The sequence below is a fragment of the Schizosaccharomyces cryophilus genome, assembly GCF_000004155.1.
Source record: "Schizosaccharomyces cryophilus OY26 unplaced genomic scaffold supercont4.1, whole genome shotgun sequence".
Classification (NCBI taxonomy): domain Eukaryota; kingdom Fungi; phylum Ascomycota; class Schizosaccharomycetes; order Schizosaccharomycetales; family Schizosaccharomycetaceae; genus Schizosaccharomyces; species Schizosaccharomyces cryophilus.
In genome coordinates, this window is record NW_013185624.1 from 2,111,175 (window position 1) to 2,127,879 (window position 16,705).

The 16,705-nt window shown below is 38.9% G+C and overlaps 9 protein-coding genes across 9 annotated transcripts; 4 read left to right on the forward strand and 5 right to left on the reverse strand.

Annotated features, from left to right (window-relative positions):
- Positions 1 to 137: 137 nt before the first annotated feature.
- SPOG_02771 (fork head transcription factor Sep1) lies at positions 138 to 2,911 on the reverse strand. Its single transcript, XM_013165433.1, has one exon. The coding sequence runs from the start codon at positions 2,214 to 2,216 to the stop codon at positions 195 to 197; it is 2,022 nt and encodes a 673-aa protein (XP_013020887.1). The 5' UTR covers positions 2,217 to 2,911; the 3' UTR covers positions 138 to 194.
- A 390-nt stretch (positions 2,912 to 3,301) lies between these two features.
- SPOG_02770 (guanyl-nucleotide exchange factor) lies at positions 3,302 to 4,098 on the forward strand. Its single transcript, XM_013165432.1, has one exon. It carries the CDS (start codon positions 3,562 to 3,564, stop codon positions 3,862 to 3,864), a length of 303 nt encoding a protein of 100 aa, XP_013020886.1. The 5' UTR covers positions 3,302 to 3,561; the 3' UTR covers positions 3,865 to 4,098.
- On the reverse strand, positions 4,021 to 5,759 carry SPOG_02769 (homoserine kinase). The gene has a single exon (XM_013165431.1). It carries the CDS (start codon positions 5,212 to 5,214, stop codon positions 4,201 to 4,203), a length of 1,014 nt encoding a protein of 337 aa, XP_013020885.1. The 5' UTR covers positions 5,215 to 5,759; the 3' UTR covers positions 4,021 to 4,200.
- SPOG_02768 (phosphoribosylamine-glycine ligase) lies at positions 5,610 to 9,041 on the forward strand. Its single transcript, XM_013165430.1, has 2 exons — positions 5,610 to 6,465; positions 6,537 to 9,041. The coding sequence occupies exon 2, from the start codon at positions 6,568 to 6,570 to the stop codon at positions 8,932 to 8,934; it is 2,367 nt and encodes a 788-aa protein (XP_013020884.1). The 5' UTR covers positions 5,610 to 6,465; positions 6,537 to 6,567; the 3' UTR covers positions 8,935 to 9,041.
- On the reverse strand, positions 8,983 to 10,752 carry SPOG_02767 (uncharacterized protein). The gene has a single exon (XM_013165429.1). It carries the CDS (start codon positions 10,375 to 10,377, stop codon positions 9,085 to 9,087), a length of 1,293 nt encoding a protein of 430 aa, XP_013020883.1. The 5' UTR covers positions 10,378 to 10,752; the 3' UTR covers positions 8,983 to 9,084.
- A 70-nt stretch (positions 10,753 to 10,822) lies between these two features.
- SPOG_02766 (membrane transporter) lies at positions 10,823 to 12,586 on the reverse strand. Its single transcript, XM_013165428.1, has one exon. It carries the CDS (start codon positions 12,057 to 12,059, stop codon positions 11,037 to 11,039), a length of 1,023 nt encoding a protein of 340 aa, XP_013020882.1. The 5' UTR covers positions 12,060 to 12,586; the 3' UTR covers positions 10,823 to 11,036.
- On the reverse strand, positions 12,527 to 13,847 carry SPOG_02765 (GTPase Ypt7). The gene is made up of 3 exons (XM_013165427.1): positions 13,598 to 13,847; positions 13,129 to 13,452; positions 12,527 to 13,066 (listed from the first exon to the last, which is right to left on the reverse strand). The coding sequence occupies exons 1-3, from the start codon at positions 13,676 to 13,678 to the stop codon at positions 12,854 to 12,856; spliced, it is 618 nt and encodes a 205-aa protein (XP_013020881.1). The 5' UTR covers positions 13,679 to 13,847; the 3' UTR covers positions 12,527 to 12,853.
- A 334-nt stretch (positions 13,848 to 14,181) lies between these two features.
- On the forward strand, positions 14,182 to 14,625 carry SPOG_02764 (uncharacterized protein; the record flags this gene model as incomplete). The annotated part of the gene is made up of 1 exon (XM_013165426.1): positions 14,182 to 14,625. The coding sequence occupies one exon, from the start codon at positions 14,182 to 14,184 to the stop codon at positions 14,623 to 14,625; it is 444 nt and encodes a 147-aa protein (XP_013020880.1).
- Positions 14,626 to 15,231: 606 nt separating this feature from the next.
- SPOG_02763 (DNAJ protein Xdj1) lies at positions 15,232 to 16,464 on the forward strand (the record flags this gene model as incomplete). Its single annotated transcript, XM_013165425.1, has 1 exon — positions 15,232 to 16,464. The coding sequence occupies one exon, from the start codon at positions 15,232 to 15,234 to the stop codon at positions 16,462 to 16,464; it is 1,233 nt and encodes a 410-aa protein (XP_013020879.1).
- Between the last annotated feature and the right edge of the window lie 241 nt (positions 16,465 to 16,705).

Here is a 16,705-nt window from a genome sequence, read left to right on the forward strand (position 1 = left end):
TATATTAAATTTGGATAAATAAAAATTACTTTTTTTTTAGAGTATTATTACCACTGCTTTTTGAAAACGTAAAGCAGCCTACAATTGAAGATACTTATTCTTTTGATTACTAAAAATTACTAAAAGAATTTTATAAACCCACAACCGGGTAACTCAAATGTATTAATTAACAGTGATTAAAAATTTATGAAGATTTAAAACATAGTTGAAGCTTGTCTTCCCAATTGTGGCATTTTTCGCTTTGTAGGAGACGGTAGATAACTGTCATCCTGCGCAATGGATGCCCGTGTTAACACAAGACTACTAGGAACATGCTTTCGTCGCACCTCACGTTTTATTGGTGAAGCTTTTATAGGGCTAAAGACATTAGATGGCATAGCATCACAATTAAACATATCCATTGCTTCCAAAAAATCGCCATCAAACATATCAAAATTATTATCCCATTGCGGCTTAGTAGGAGTTTCCACAAAGGAAGAATCGCTTTCTTTTAGCTTCTCCAAATCAGATTTAAATCTGTCATTTTTTAGAATTGATTGCAAACTGTGGGATAGAATATCGTCATTAGGTGCAGATGAAGGCCGAAACGGAGTGAAATTCCAAGAGTCTGTTTCGGTAGAGTTTGTAATATTATTAAACTGCTTTGCATCAGGGGTTGCAAGCATCTGCAAAATACGGTTTCGATGTTCCTTTAAATTGGTTGATGGACTAGCAAACTGTGTGTTTGAATCGAACTTTATAGGGGATAGCAGGGAAGACTTATTAAAATCATTATTAGACATATCATCAGAAATGGAAAGGGCTCTTGGGCACAACGTACGAGGCGGAGTAGGAAGATCAATGGAAACAGATCGTTTTGTTGGCTTTATAATGCGAGACTTATGAGTCGGAGAGGCAGGAAGCGATGAAGGAGGATCTAGATCTTCTTTTTCAGAGGCTAAAGTGCTTACCTCTCGTGTGTCCAATTCATCCACGTAATTTTCGTTATGGGATGCATTAGTATTCGTATCCAAAGTGTGGTAAATAGGTCCCACCGTTTCTTCAAGTGCCAAAGATGAAGCTCGAACCTTGTTAGGAGTCCTCAACTCATTCTCGTTAATCGATATTTCAGTTTTATTGTCCAAAGTATTTAAACGATAGGATTCACTTGAATCAGGGGAAGACACAGGTGGTGTCGGTGATTGAACAGCTGACTGAGGAGAGCCAGTACTCATTATAGGCGAAACACCCAAATCGGAAAACTTTGTTTCCAATTCGGATGGATCATTATCAGTAACTTTCGTTTGTCGAGGATTCCAAAAGCGCGGATATTCAGTAAAAGCATTTCGATCTGTTGCGCTAATCTCCCTTGATTGCACGTACCTTCGCGCGGGTCCAACAGAAGGAGCTCTATACTGATTAAACGAATTTCCGTCTTGTGATTTAGGTAGTGAAGCAGTATAATTTGGAACAGAAGAAGAGATTAACGCATTACCTTCAAATATGGGTGGAGCTGGTCGAGGGTTAACGCAAGACTTTCTGAGTCTCAATTTCTGAAATTGGTCCTCATAACCAGGACGTATAGCCCAAAAGTGACCTTTCCCTGGGAGATTCTTGGATCGTTCAACTTTCATAAAAGCCTTGTTGAGACTAAGGTTGTGACGAACCGAGTTTTGCCAGCCGTTATTGGATTTACTATAGAACGAAAACGTCCCACTGATCCAATCATAGATGGCACTCAAAGTAAGTCGTCTTTCAGGTGAGCAGAGGATGGACATTCCAATAAGCATGGCGTATGAGTAAGGGGGTTTTCGGCCATCATCCATAGGGAAATAAAACTGATTAGAATCTTCATAAGAGGGTACAGCGGAAGGTTTTCTACCTGTTAAAGCCTCAAGAGAGCATTCGGAAGGAGGAGGTAAAGGTAAAGGGGGAACAGTGTATGTTAAACGAGTGTACGATGGGATGTATGGACGTGTAGGCCTATGGGATTTAGATGAAGGAGCATTCAACACATTTTGATTTTCTTTTCCAGAAGCATGATACTTCGAGTGATTGTATGAATTCGATGCGGTATTCGATCTTTGAGGATATAAATCAGCGTAAGGAACAGAGTTCGGATTATAGCTTATCGAAGATATCCCAGGTGGATGACCATTCTGAGGTGGTATAGATGATTTTAAATCATCGTTTGCCGTCTGCAGGCTAAAAAACGGGTTATTAGAATAATTTGACATATAGAGATAAAATAAAAGAAGAGGGGCAAAACAAAACAAATTAAAATAAACTGAACAAGCGTTAAGAACGTAACCAGAATAGCAATTGATAAATAGGCAGGTTTCAGAGAATGATCATAAAGCAATGAAAATATTAAGTGTTAAAAAAATTGACCGTCAAAAAATACAAAACATTCCAAAAGAGAAGGATGTGTTTTAATTAAAAATAAAAGAGATAAAAAAAAACAAAAAGAAAGATAGACAGGAAAGTTTCCTAAGAAAGCTTTGATAAATATACAATCCTTGTATACAAATACGGAAAGCAGCAGCCGCGCACAAAAAAAAAAGTAGTTCCCAACCTTTAAAGCGGAGCTAGTAAGAATTGGCGAGTATTTGAAGTAATTGTAAAAGATATTCGGATGCTATCTCAGCCTGCAAAAAGAAATTGAGTCCGAACAAGATTCTTGACCAATTTTCTGAGAAAACAAAAAAAAAAGAGAAAATAAAGAAAGAAAGTGAATTCCAAAAGGATTTAATTTGAGGTTAGTTGATATAGGGTAAATCAAGTAAAGAAGAACGAATGAAATGGGGGAAATGCCAGGTACAAAGAAACATATAGTAGCTGAATTTAAATAGAACTCTTTTCAAAATTTAGAATGGCATGGATTTCCTTCTAAACGGTTTCCAATTCCAAAATCCGGAGAATTAAGGAAAAGGCTAAGACTAAGTCCTTGCATGGCAGTTCTCTTCGTATGAGGGGAAATGAATTCCATAGTGGACAGTGTCGCTATATGGGCTTACGAGGAAGAACATAGACGAAAGCATGTAATTTGTGAACTAGAGGGAGAAACTCCACCTTGTTGCGCAGCTTCTTAATAAACAAATTTTGATCATTTACTCGCTTTCTTGGTATTTTGTAGGAATCGAAGAATTTAGATCATACAATTGAGTTCGTTTCAACGCTTGTAGCAGTATCAAGGAAATGACTCAATTGACGATGGAAACAATAAGCGTGTTCATTCGGAAAAAAAAGGAAATACGATGAGGAAAAGCGAATGAGGAGGTTTTCTCCTTTTTTTATATAAAAAAATTAAGAAAGAACATGTGATTTTAATTGAATAGGATGCGTCCCTTTGGTTCCTTTTCGACTCATAGAATACTTCTTGCACTTCATTATATAAACTCTATCTTGAATTTCGTTATTCAAAAATGATATCGATACTTTCTCCCTGCTAGATTTTCAATTTCATCTCGTCTTCCGTACTCTTTAGGAGCTGTTCTTTTCAATTTACGTTTCCTTAGTTGAAAGACCTACTCTAGCCCGAGCATAAAACTTTGGCGAATCGTTACAAATATCTAGTCGAAAATGTCAAGGCTTCATATCACTTGTCCTCATTGCACTAGTGTAGTCTTTTCTAATGAGAAACCTGTCGTGGTAGAAAAACCAACACTACGATCCATCTTGGGAGCTGCCAAAAACAATTCAGCCAAAGCAGAGCCTTACTATAGTCTAAAGGATCCTTTTGCGTTCGATAACATTAGTGTATCCAAACCCTTAGCTAGCAATATCAAGTTGCTAGCTTGCGGTGAATGTGAGAAGGGACCATTGGGATACTTTGATCCTGTGGAGAAGGAATATTTATTGATGTGTTCCCTAGAAAAACCATAAGACCTTGTCCTCATTTGAGAATATTTTCGTTTCTGTGTACTGAAACCGAAAACAAATCTGTCTATCCTTTTCCTATTGTATATCTTACGAAAAGTCTTGCAAAATCAAGTGAGTCATCATCAAAATTGTCCTTATGCAAAGCTTTACAAACAGATTCCCAAGAAGTGAACAATCAGAAACATACAACTAAATTACATACAAAACAAAATACAAATTTCTTCTATATCAAATATACCTGTAACGAAAGTAACAAAAAAAATTACAGAATTTTCCCCAAGATTGAACCTTTTTCATGAAGCATACCATACCATTTTCGGTATATGAGGCGACGCTTCCCTAGTAAGTTACAGATGCACCCTCGAACGCAGGTGAAAGAACCAAGTAATTACAGTCGACATTATTTTGCTTGAAAATGATAAGCATCTTTTGGGCAATTTCTTCGTAATTATCAGTAGCCAAGGCGAGGATCGTGGGACCCGCCCCGGAAAGACAAATGCCGCAGAGTCCTGGTTGAGATTCGGGTGTCATCTGAGCAAGGATCGTTTGTAGTCCAGGAATCAACTGAGAACGATATGGTTGGTGGACCTTATCCTTCATTACCTCATGAATAAGATGAGCATTAATAGGGGTTTGTCCCAACGCTGTAGTCAAAAGCGCTAAACGTTGAAGATTGTAGATAACATCCGGCTTTGTATACGAAGAAGGCAAGACGCTTCGAGCTTTCGAGGTAGAAAGGTGAAATTGAGGGATGACGACAAGCGCCTTTAGCTCAGGGGCCCATGGTAATTTTGCATACGTTCCCAAACCCTTCGGAGGTCTTGAAAATCCTTGATTTGTTAAGAGATCACTGGCAGAAGGAATCATAGCTTCTTTTTCAACATCCGATAACTCACGAAGAAAAGAACCGACAAAGCCACCCATCATGGAAGCCATAACGTTGTCAGGATGACGCTCGATCATGAGAACATAGTCCATCATTTGAAGTTTGGATAACTTTAAATGAGCAAGCTCATTGGCAAGCAAAACGCCAGCAATAGCAGCAGAACCACTGGAACCCATACCACGACCCAAAGGAATGGGATTCTTAACATGAATCTTTACCGCTAAGGGGAATTCATGGATATCGTGGCATCGGAGTACATAAAGAGCAGTCTGGGAAATCATATTTTTGTGAATATCAAGGGGCACTTCGTTAGCACCGTCCCCCTCATAAGACAAAACACAGGCGCCCTTGTCATCACCGACTTGAACGTCCAAAGTCATATAGACCTCAAGGGACATTCCCAACACATCAAAACCGGGCCCAATATTTGCGGAGGAAGCTGGTACTTTTATTTGAAATTGGTACATGATAGGAATGTAGAGATTCAAATGGATGCGAGCAAAAAGTTGACAAAAATCTAGAATCGAGAAAGGAAATGACTTGTAATATCACCAGAAAAACCTATTTTGAAGAATATGACAATCCACGAATGACCCAAACTTTTAAAACGAAGGAAAAAAAAACCGAAATCACCCAAAAGTTACCACAATGTAATGAAAAGGGTAAACCAATGAATGCTGAAAAAAAAAAAAAAAGGAATGAAACCAAAAACAAAAATGCTATACCCTGATAACGAGGCCGGGTACAAAGCTAGAAAAATAAAAATAAAATAAACCAGACCTGACAATCGAGCTTACACTCCCGACTTCCGTAAATGGTAAATAGTTCGCGTTCGCGTTCGAAAGAAAGAAACCTAGTGATTCGCGAATAAAAAAAGATACCTCACCAAAAAGTTTCGGAACGATGCACCATGGAAAAAGGGTGCACAAGTTGCTTGTATGAATGCTCTCTAGGAGAAAATGCCTAATTTTGACAGTTTGCTATGGAAAAGTTTTGGTTGAAGATTCCGAGTAGAGCTATGTCCTGTTTGAAAATGTATTTAGTGATGTGGAACATAAAAGCGTAAGCGTTTTAACAAACTACAAGACACCTTTCGCTAAGCAATAAACAAAGCAAAGATTTCCTAAGAGAAGAGAAGCAGGGAATGCTTTTTCTAAGCTGCTTGGCTCTTTCCCTTCCAAAAATGGATTTCTCCAAGAGATTTTAGCCACCTTTCGTAATTATACTTTATCCTGTTAATAAATGAGTACAATCTTTTGTTTCATTTCAGCTCTACTCCCAGGTTTGTCGAAATCTCACACGCTCCCTTGTCTTAAGAGATCTGATTTGCATGATATATCTATGAAAACACGTTGTCTGAGATTCACCCAATTCTAAGTTCCTGATTCCTTTTCACCAATTGTTTACTTTTCTTATAAAAAATTATCATTTCTACACGTTCGTTCATTTCTCTGTTTATTTACTTTTCCCATCGTTCTGTCCATTTAGTCTATGTTCAGTCCATTCATCAAGGAATGATCGTCTTATAAGATTTACATCTTTTATCAGCACTAAATGCCATTATCAACGCCATCCTTCCGCTTCCCTCTTCATCTTTACTGGACATCAAGACGTCTCACTAAATTATAGATGGGAAACGATATGAATGATTTCCTAGGAAATTCCTTTTTGCTTGAAACATCCATTTCTAGGCTTTAAGCTTAATTATTTAAGCAACTGTATGTACTTGATATTGATGGTTGAGTTTCTTAACGGCCAATTTCGTTAGAACATATGTTAACTCTTGTAGTCTTTAGCTTGCATTTTGTACAAATACCAATATGGAACCAATTGTGGGTCTCTTGATCGGAAATGGTGGACGCGAGCATGCATTGGCGTGGAAATTTGCTCAGTCTCCTCTAGTTTCGAAAATCTATGTAGCACCAGGCACCGGAGGTACCGAGGCTAAGGGACCAGGATCCAAGATTGAAAATGTAAACATTGGAGTCTGCGATTTTGAAAAGCTTGTCCACTTTGCTCTGGAGAACAAGGTTAATCTTGCTGTCCCTGGCCCTGAGCTACCTTTGGTCCAAGGTATCGAAACTCATTTTCGCAAAGCTGGTATTCCATGCTTTGGTCCTTCTTCCTTGGCTGCTAGAATGGAAGGTAGTAAGGTGTTCGCTAAAGACTTTATGCATAGAAACAACATTCCTACAGCTGTGTACTGCACTTTTAGTGACTATAAGGAAGCTGAGCAGTTTGTCAACACTTGCTCTTTTGATGTTGTTATCAAGGCCGACGGTTTGGCTGGTGGAAAGGGTGTTATCATCCCCAAAACAAAACAAGAAGCGGTTGACGCTTTGCGCGATATCATGCTTAATGAAGAATTTGGTAGTGCTGGAAAGACGGTCGTCATTGAAGAATTATTAGTAGGAGAAGAATTATCTGTCTTAACCTTTACCGACGGTTACATATGTCGATCTCTTCCTCCTGCCCAAGACCATAAGCGTGCTTTTGACGGTGATCTTGGTCCTAACACCGGTGGTATGGGTGCCTATGCCCCAGCCCCTATTGCTACTCCACAGTTGGTTGACAGAATTCACTCCACCATCATCCAACCTACTGTTGATGGAATGCGCCGTGAAGGCTATCCCTTGGTTGGTATTCTCTTTACTGGTCTTATGATTACTGCTAAAGGACCTCGTGTCTTGGAGTACAATGTCCGCTTTGGTGATCCTGAAACCCAAGCAGTCCTTCCATTGCTCGAGAGCGATTTGGCTGAAATCATTCTGGCTTGTATCGAACGACGCTTGGATTCTGTCAAGGTTTCTATATCGAACAAGTTCAGCTGTGCTGTCGTTTGTGTAGCTGGTGGTTATCCCGGCTCCTATCCTAAAGGTGATCCTATTACATTTTCAGATACCCCAAATGGAAATATCCGTATCTTCCATGCCGGCACTTCTCTTAAAGATGGTCAAATAGTCACTAGTGGTGGTCGTGTTCTAGCCGTGAATGCAACCGGAGAAACCGTTGAGTCTGCTGTTAAACTGGCGTATGAGGGAGTTCAAACTGTGCAATACAAAGATATGTCTTACCGCAAGGATATTGCTCACCATGCTCTCAAACCCTCAAATGCCTTTAAGGAAAGTTTAACCTACGAGACAGCTGGTGTTTCCGTCGATAACGGTAATGAATTTGTCCAACGTATTAAAGAAATGGTCAAATCAACTCGACGCCCAGGTGCCGACGCTGATATAGGTGGTTTCGGAGGTGTTTTTGATTTGAAGCGGGCCGGTTGGGAAGATCCATTACTGGTCAGTGCCACTGATGGTGTCGGCTCAAAGCTTTTAATTGCTTTACATGCCAACAAGCATGATACTGTTGGTATTGATTTGGTAGCAATGAATGTCAATGACCTTGTTGTTCAAGGTGCTGAACCACTTATCTTTTTAGATTATTTCGCAACTGGCAAGTTAGATCTTGCAGTTTCTACCAGCTTTGTCGAAGGTGTTGTTAACGGCTGCAAGCAAGCTGGTTGTGCCTTAGTGGGTGGAGAAACCTCTGAGATGCCCGGTCTTTATCACGAAGGACATTACGATGCCAATGGTACTTCAGTGGGTGCTGTTCCTCGCCAGGCTATGTTGCCCAACCATCAAGCTTTCCGTTCTGGAGATGTTTTGCTTGGTCTAGCTTCTGATGGTGTTCATTCCAATGGTTACTCACTTGTTCGTCGAATTGTAGAGGTGAGCGGCTTAGACTATAATTCTACGTGCCCTTGGGATGATAGCACTACTTTGGGTGTCTCCTTACTTACTCCAACTCGTATTTACGTTAAGCCTTTGCTTCAAATCATCAAGAAGGGCTTGGTTAATGGCATGGCGCACATTACTGGTGGAGGAATTTTAGAGAATGTGCCGAGAATGCTTCCCAAGCAATTTAAAGCCGTAATAAATGCAAATACTTGGGAGGTGCCGGAAGTATTCAAATGGTTGCAGCGCACCGGTAATGTTCCTGTGTCTGACATGGCTAGAACCTTTAACATGGGTATTGGCATGGTAGTTGTAGTTTCGTCTGAACATGCCGAGGAAGCCATTCAAGACTTGACTAACTCTGGTGAAACTGTCTATCGTATTGGAAGCCTAGTTGAAAATAGTGACCACGAACAATGCAGCTTGCTTAATTTAAACAAGTGGGAGGCTCATTATTAACGTGTTAAGTTTTGCCGAAACAACCCTTAATCTACAAAGGAAACAAACATTTTAATTAATTTTTGGTAATAGATTTAATAATATCCGCTTACTCATAATACGTCCACTAGATGCTCTATTGTCTTCTATGTCATTATTTAGGGATAAATTTTATGACCCAGCAACTCCTAATCCAATAAACAAGAAAATGATTGCGAGGCCAAGGCAGGAAACAACTCGATTAATAAACCGCCATTGTATATGTTTCAGTCTCATTTTGTAGGTTCTGGTACCTGGGATAGGAAGGAAGGATGCAATCATCCATAAAGGAGGAAAAAGAATGCCAATAGTAAAGAATATCATAAATTTGGATACCTCGTCCTTTACTTGAGCTTGTAAAACAAACGATTCTTTGGAATCTATCTGGTCTTTTTCCGGATCACCAGGATTGTCAGATGAACGATTTCTTAACCTTTCCCTAACACTAAAATGATCGCTTGCGTTTTCAGAAGCAGACAGTTGTTGATTAATAATTCCAGAATACGTTGAGCTATCAGTCGGTTTTGGGACTCCAGACGTGCTACTGACTGAGCTAGAAGAAGATCCATAATCCAAAAGGCTTAACCTTGAATCTCTAGTCGGATGATTTTCCCTAAGACTGTCTTTTCTTAAAGGAATAGTATCCTCAACTGGAGAAAAATGTCCGGAATCATCAACAGCATAGGAATTGCATAACGTATTATCAAGTATAGATCGATGCAAAGGTAGTGACACACTTCGCGTTTTGTAATTATCACTTTTGTTAGGAAGCTGAAAAGGATAAGCGGCTTCAGATACAATTCTATTCCGGTTGTTGTCTATATTAAACACTGGATGGTTTAATCGAGACAAAGGGAGACGAGGAGATCCAGATTGAGGACTGGTATTTGTGGGTTTAAAAGAAGAGAAGGAAGAGTTATTTAAGTGTCCTTGTTCATCTGTAGTTTTTAATTCATTTGTGCTAGTCGTATCAAAGCTCAATCGGTCGCTAAAAGGAGAAAACGGCAAATTATCTTGTCCTAATCCACTCTGGAAAGAACGATCAACTTCGTCATATATGCCACTAGCTTGGGATGAGGCTATATCACTCGACTTAACAGACCCAGATTGAACAGGAGAGGAAAGAGCTGAAGGAAGATTGTGAGACGTGGAAATATTGTTCACTGGCTCCTCAATATCATCATTTAATATTTCGCTAGACTGTTCTGCTACCAAAGTACTAGCTCGTTGAAAATGCGGACGATCTGTTTTGACAGAAGAATGCCGGATAATAGGTTTTGATGAATGAGAAGAACTGGAAAAGTTTTTTCTACTTAAAGGTGGACGCTTATAGCGAACATCTTCTCTTCGAAGTCCTGAATTCTCATTAGCATTTCCGTACTCTCCGTCATGTTCAAAACGATGTATATTTTTAGTATATGGCATTAGAAAGCTTTTATGTTTTATTATTACTGGCAATTAAATGCTTAACAATGAACAGGAAAAAGAAAAAGAAACAGAAACGAACCGCAAAACCAAGCCTAAGTTATGAGTCTTTGAACAAAATAAAAGGTAGATCAATGGATAGAAATAGATAACAATTTAAAAAAGGAAAATGTTTAAAAGAAGGACTTGAGAGTAATCACTTTAGTAAACACGATATTTAGTCTTTTATGGAATCAGAAACAACAAAATCTAAGGAACTATAGAAGATACTGACCAAAAAACCCAGAAAAGAACATATTTGTAAAGTCTAGAATTGAGGTGAAAGTGGTGAAGGATAAATTGCTTTACGGTAAAGTACTAGTATTATGCAACGACTTACTGGATATACGGAGATAGTAAACAAGCAAACGATGATATACAAATGAAAAATAAATAATAATATTTATTAGCTATAGTCAACGACATGATAAAGGAGAAAAACGGAGGTAAAAAAATAAATTATTGTTTTGGCATACAGATTCCATAACTTACAAGCCCTTGGATGTTGCCAGAAAAGAAAGGAGAGTCTAATGCGCATAAATAAAACTATTTATCAAAGAAAAGAGAATAACTTATGTAAAGACAAAATTGATATGAGGAGGAGGAGCATGTAAAAGTTGTTAGACGTGTGTTGTTTGATTATAATTTACAACGATAAATCCCGCGAAGACCAGAAGAGACCCGAAAATTAATGTAAAATTTATATAATGACCTCTGAGAATGATGTCAAAAAACAAAGCTAATGGTATACTGAGACTCATTCCAAGGGTTACCAACAAAGGGCTAGTCATTAGCATTGCAATTACCCATAGATAATCGGAGACAAAAGTAATCCCAGCATTAAAAAGCAAGATAGCAATTCCACGGTTAGTAGAAGGAAGCTGAAACTTTTCGACTCCATAATAGTGTAGTAAGATTAAAAACGGCCAAAGCAAAATAATGTCAAAGAGTCCCACCAGACCGAAAAACAAACGCATAGAAACGCAGACCTCCTCTGTAATATGGAATTTCACAAGAACGGAATAGCATCCGTATAGAAAAGCAGCTAACAATGCAAAAGTGTTTCCCAATGCTGGTTGAGAAGGTGCATTATCCCCGCCAGATGCTTGTTTTGAATCTTGAATAACAACAAGAATCACACCCCCAACGCTTGCTACCAAGGCCAGCAACTTACCAAAGGTAAACTTCTCAACGTTGAAAATAGCTCCTAACCCCAGAGTGAAAAATCCACTCATGCTAGATATGATGGTAAAGGATGCAACATTCGTGAACGCTAAAGAGCCATTGCTGAAATAATTAGCAGCAAACCATATAATGCAGAATCCTAAGCTCAAAGAGGCGGTTTGTCGAAATGTCATCGGCTTTCGTCTATACGTATATGGATTTTGTGTTTCATCCAATGATTCATAGACAGAAGTATGAGCTGTAAGCTCTCTTTTTGTATCATTTCTCTCAAAAAGATACCATGGGATCAAATACAACACAAACGTACCGGTATTCAAGTAGGTGATAAAAAAGGGATTGAAAAAGCTAGGGTCATTCAGCAGATTATTGGTAAAAAAGGAGCTTATGAGCCATAGGAAAACAACAGAAAGCAACAAGCTTACGCCAGTAGCATGTTTTCTGCTATTTTGATAGTACATCCTATATGGAGAGTCTTATATCCAACGAGCAGGTTAGAGATGTGAGTTTGGATAATTGACTGCTAATTAATCAAATAAAAAACAACAGAAATGAATGTAAAGTGAATCAATAGACATATAAAAGAAAATAAATGACTACTAGAGTTGTTGTATCGAATATGTCATGAAGCACAAAAATTGCTCTGGTTAATAACAAAATTACAACAGAAAAAATAGTTATGAATAAGCGTGCACCACGAAATCCCCGAAAATATATTGATTAGCTTTCTATACACAAAGAAATTAATATTAAAACCTTCGCAGAACCATGGCACTTTTACAAATAGACCATCGGAGATATCTGTAGTTGCATAGTGTAAGGAATTGTTGCATTCGTATGAATAATAAAAAAGAATGATTATACTAAGTTGGAAGTTATGGAGAGCCAGTTTGACATTCATAAACTTGAAGTCAGATCGGCCAACATGAAAAAAAAAAAAAAGTATGTTTGTGTAACAGTACTTATTGTAAATCTTTCAAAAGTAAACAGGATGTATTAATAAAAGAAAAGGGATTGTAAGTGTATGAAGTTTTAAATCATTAATAAACAAAGTGTAAGCTGATGGAAATAAGAACGATACCCGTAATCTATCATGATTCCGAGATTTTTTAACGTTATTACCAATGAAGAGGTAGAGATAACAAACACTTTATAACATAAAAATAAGAATTGCTTATGGTCATTTCGTCTCCATAAAATGATAACCGAGGTATAGTAGAGGAAATGTGGAGGGAAGGGCAAAGTGAAGCTTAATTTAACAAGAGCAAGTGGCCTTCTGACTTTCCATATCCAAGTGAATAGGATCAGCAAAATCGCCAGCAGCATCTTCAGCATCCGAGTTCTCCAACGCCAGACGAGCAACGTTTTCGAAGGCTTCTTGAACATTGATAGCTTCCTTGGCACTGGTTTCAAAATAAGGGATTTCTCCTCTATCTTGGCAATAAGCTTGAGCCTTTGATTTGGAAACCTAGATAGATAGATATTAGCTGATGTCTTTCATAACCCATCATCCTGTCAACAAAATCATACCATTCTCTTTTTTTCTTCCACATCTACTTTGTTGCCAATCAAAATAAAGGGAAAGGTTTCAGGATTGCTTGGCGAAGCCTGAATAAGAAATTCGTCACGCCAACTGTCCAAGGTTTCAAAAGACTTGCTGTTATTAACATCGTATACAAGAACACAGCAGTCAGCACCACGATAAAAGGCAACGCCTAAGCTTTGGAAACGCTCCTGTCCAGCTGTGTCCCATAGCTGCAATGTAACCACCTTGTCATCTACTAATACTTCTTTCGTAAGGAAATCAGCGCCAATGGTGGCTTTATAGTCCTTGCTGAACTTTTTATTGACATACTATATTTTGAATATATTAGCTTACGGTTCGGCTCAACATCGAAATTGGGTTCTTCTTCATGTCGTCGCGCCATGATGCTACAGAAGCATTCCAATCCAACACGCTTTGCGAAAACGACCAATAAAATCCAAAAAGAGAACGTACCTGATTCATAATCGATGTCTTTCCTACACCGCTTTCACCAAGAATAATCACTTTCAGTAAATGTTTCTTCCTGCCTGCCATTTTTCTTATGGAACCAAGCAACCAATTTCTCTTGCTTTCTTAGTGTAAACCTTCAAGTCCTTTCGTAGAAGAGTTTTGTACCAAAGTTTTCCTGAATTCTTGCAAATAAACAAAGTTCTTTGTAAAGTGAAGAATTGGGTTGTGCTTCTTTCTGCTAGCTCTAAAAGCTCCTTACCTCATGACATTTGAAATTAGCAAACTCCTCGTTTCAATTCTATATATTATTTTATCGCTTTTCGCTAACAATCGTTATTTACTTGCTATGGAAAACCAAACACTACTTTCAGACTATACAGCTTGGACAAGAACAAGGAGAAGGTAGAAAAGGACTCTTTCTAATGCTGCTAGTAAGTTTACAGCTGTTTTATTCTTAAATTAGGAATTAATGGAGAACTATCGTCGAACTTGTGAAAGCAAAATTGATAAACGTGCCTAACTTTTGAGTGTATGGAAAGCATTCCACTCGTTTTTACAGGAAAAACTAAAATACCAGGAGGAAAAAAATGGAAAGCTTGGATTTAGTGGAAAAACTTAAGCGGCGAGATTCTCGTGAAAAAGCATATGTCAAAGTTATTGAACCATACATGGAGCTGTTTCGCTCAACCCTGTCACTGAATCAGCGGGAGGCGCCTATAAATGAAAAGGATACTCACAAAGAACTTGGAAGACCGTCTCACGGTATATCTGGTGAGACAGTGACGATGCGGACTATGACCGATGAGCTTCGGTCCCTCCGAAGAACCTGCGAATTGTATCAGAGAAATATGCAGAAAGCGCAACTTATGTGTAAACAGCATCTTCAAGAAAATTCTCTTCTAGAAAAACAGCTTTCGTTGCAGAGAGAACTGAACGGTGAAAAGGACAAACGCATTAATCTTCTACAGGATGAGCTATGGGCACTTCAACTAGAAGTTGCTTCCCTGGAGCGTAAATCGGCTGGCTCATAAGTAAAAGAACTGAAACTAGAAAACCATGTTAATTTCTCTTAGTACTTCCATCACTGATGCTTGGAAAAGTCACATGTCTACGGTTTCTGGACTATTAAGAGTGAAGGGATGGAATATCTGGTAGCTTCAAGCTTACAGTGCCATCTCAGTAAAGCTTCTTATACACTTTCTATTTAAGCAATCGATTCTTTTCTTCCTATTATTGTCCATTTCTTTAGGATTACGCATTTCAAGGATAATTCGTTAAACCATCCGGGCGCACGACAGTTCGTAAGGAAGATGTTCTACAGCTTTTCCAGTTTGGCAAAAACCAGCAAGTTTTTAGCAGCGTGTATATCGTATAATATTCTTTGGTTCCATGACTGAAAAGAGCATTCCTTGAAGCCATATTCTGAAAACTTCATATTTTGTTAAAAAATCGCCAGTCGAGCTTCAGTTCAATCCTATTGCAGAGTTTTTATTGAAACTTATCTTTAGCAATACTTTCTTTTTTATTTCAAAAACCCTAATCATAATCCTCTTTTAATTGCCAAGAGGCTTTACCTTGTGCTACCCAACTTGCAAAGCGTGCTGCCATTCGTTTAGTAGAACCTATAAAAGATAATAATGGTTGCTGATACTACTCTTTATGATATCCTTGAAGTGGACTCCACTGCTTCTGCGGACGAAATAAAAAAACGTTATAAAAAATTGGCTTTGCAAAATCATCCCGACAAGGTAGCAGAATCGGACCGGGAAGATGCAGCGGCTAGATTCCGTAATATTCAGACTGCATACGACGTGCTGCGAGAACCTAGCTCTCGAGAAACGTATGACATGTATGGCCTTGAACATGAAGGCCATGACAATTCACAAAATGGAGTGGACATTAATGACGTTTTGGCCCAGATGTTTGGTATGAACTTTGGTGCACACGGTGCGCCGGGACAGCAAAAGCGTCGAGGTTCGGACGTTGTTCACGACTACGAGATTACGCTAGAAGACATGTTTAAAGGCAAAGAGATCAAGTTGCGTGCTACCAGAAACGTCATTTGTCCACACTGCCAAGGCAAAGGCGGAAAGCGATTTGCTAAGGAAAGGTCTTGTTTATCGTGCAGTGGAAAGGGTGTGCAACAGCACCTTCATAGAGTTGGTCCTCATCATGTCACTACGCAACAATCGACATGCGAGGATTGTAATGGTAGAGGATCAAACTTTCGAACCAAAGACCGCTGTAAGTATTGCAAAGGCTCCGGAGTTGTCGGTGAAAAGCGAGTCCTTACATTCTACGTGCGCCGCTCAGCAAAAGAAATGGACAAAGTTGTCCAGCCAGGAATGGCGGATGAGGCCTTAGGAATGACGCCGGGAGATGTTGTTTTACGGCTTCGACAGGTTCCTCACCCTGTATATGAGCGGGTAGGGGATGATTTAAAGGCCAAACTTAAAATTAGTCTTGCTGAAGCTTTGGTAGGCTTCAAGAGGGCCGTAGTAACCACATTAGATGGTCGTATTCTGGAATATTATCAGCCTAAGGGTAAAATACTTCGACCAGGTGATTGTATTGTTATACCAGGTGAAGGAATGTACCGAGATTATCAAACGGATTTACGTGGTGATCTTTACCTGGAAGTTGAAATTGAATTTCCCAAAGATGACTCGTTAGATGGAAAATCGATGCAAATGCTACAGAATATTTTACCTGCATGTTCCAAGCAAGTTCCGGTAACGAAAGATGCTATTGTAGATTCCGTGACTGGACAGCTTGGAGATGTTTCAAATTTTGGAGGTAGTGCCCGTTTTGAAAATCCATTTGCCGAAGAAGAAGAATTCCATTCTGTACCTGAGTGCACGGCTCAATAGAAGCTGTAGTAACAAAACCGGAAACCTATCTGAATATGCAATTATTGCCATATTCAGATGGATAGCTGTTTTGATCAAAAAATTATGGTATGTATTAATGAACCTGTTCAATCATAGCATCCGTGATGTTTCGATAGGCATGATTATTCTCTTTTGTATGGTGTAGCACGACACATAGTAGGACGAGTAAGAGTTGTCCATTGAACCCTTACTTTAATCAAAATGAGATTTTGGATAAAGA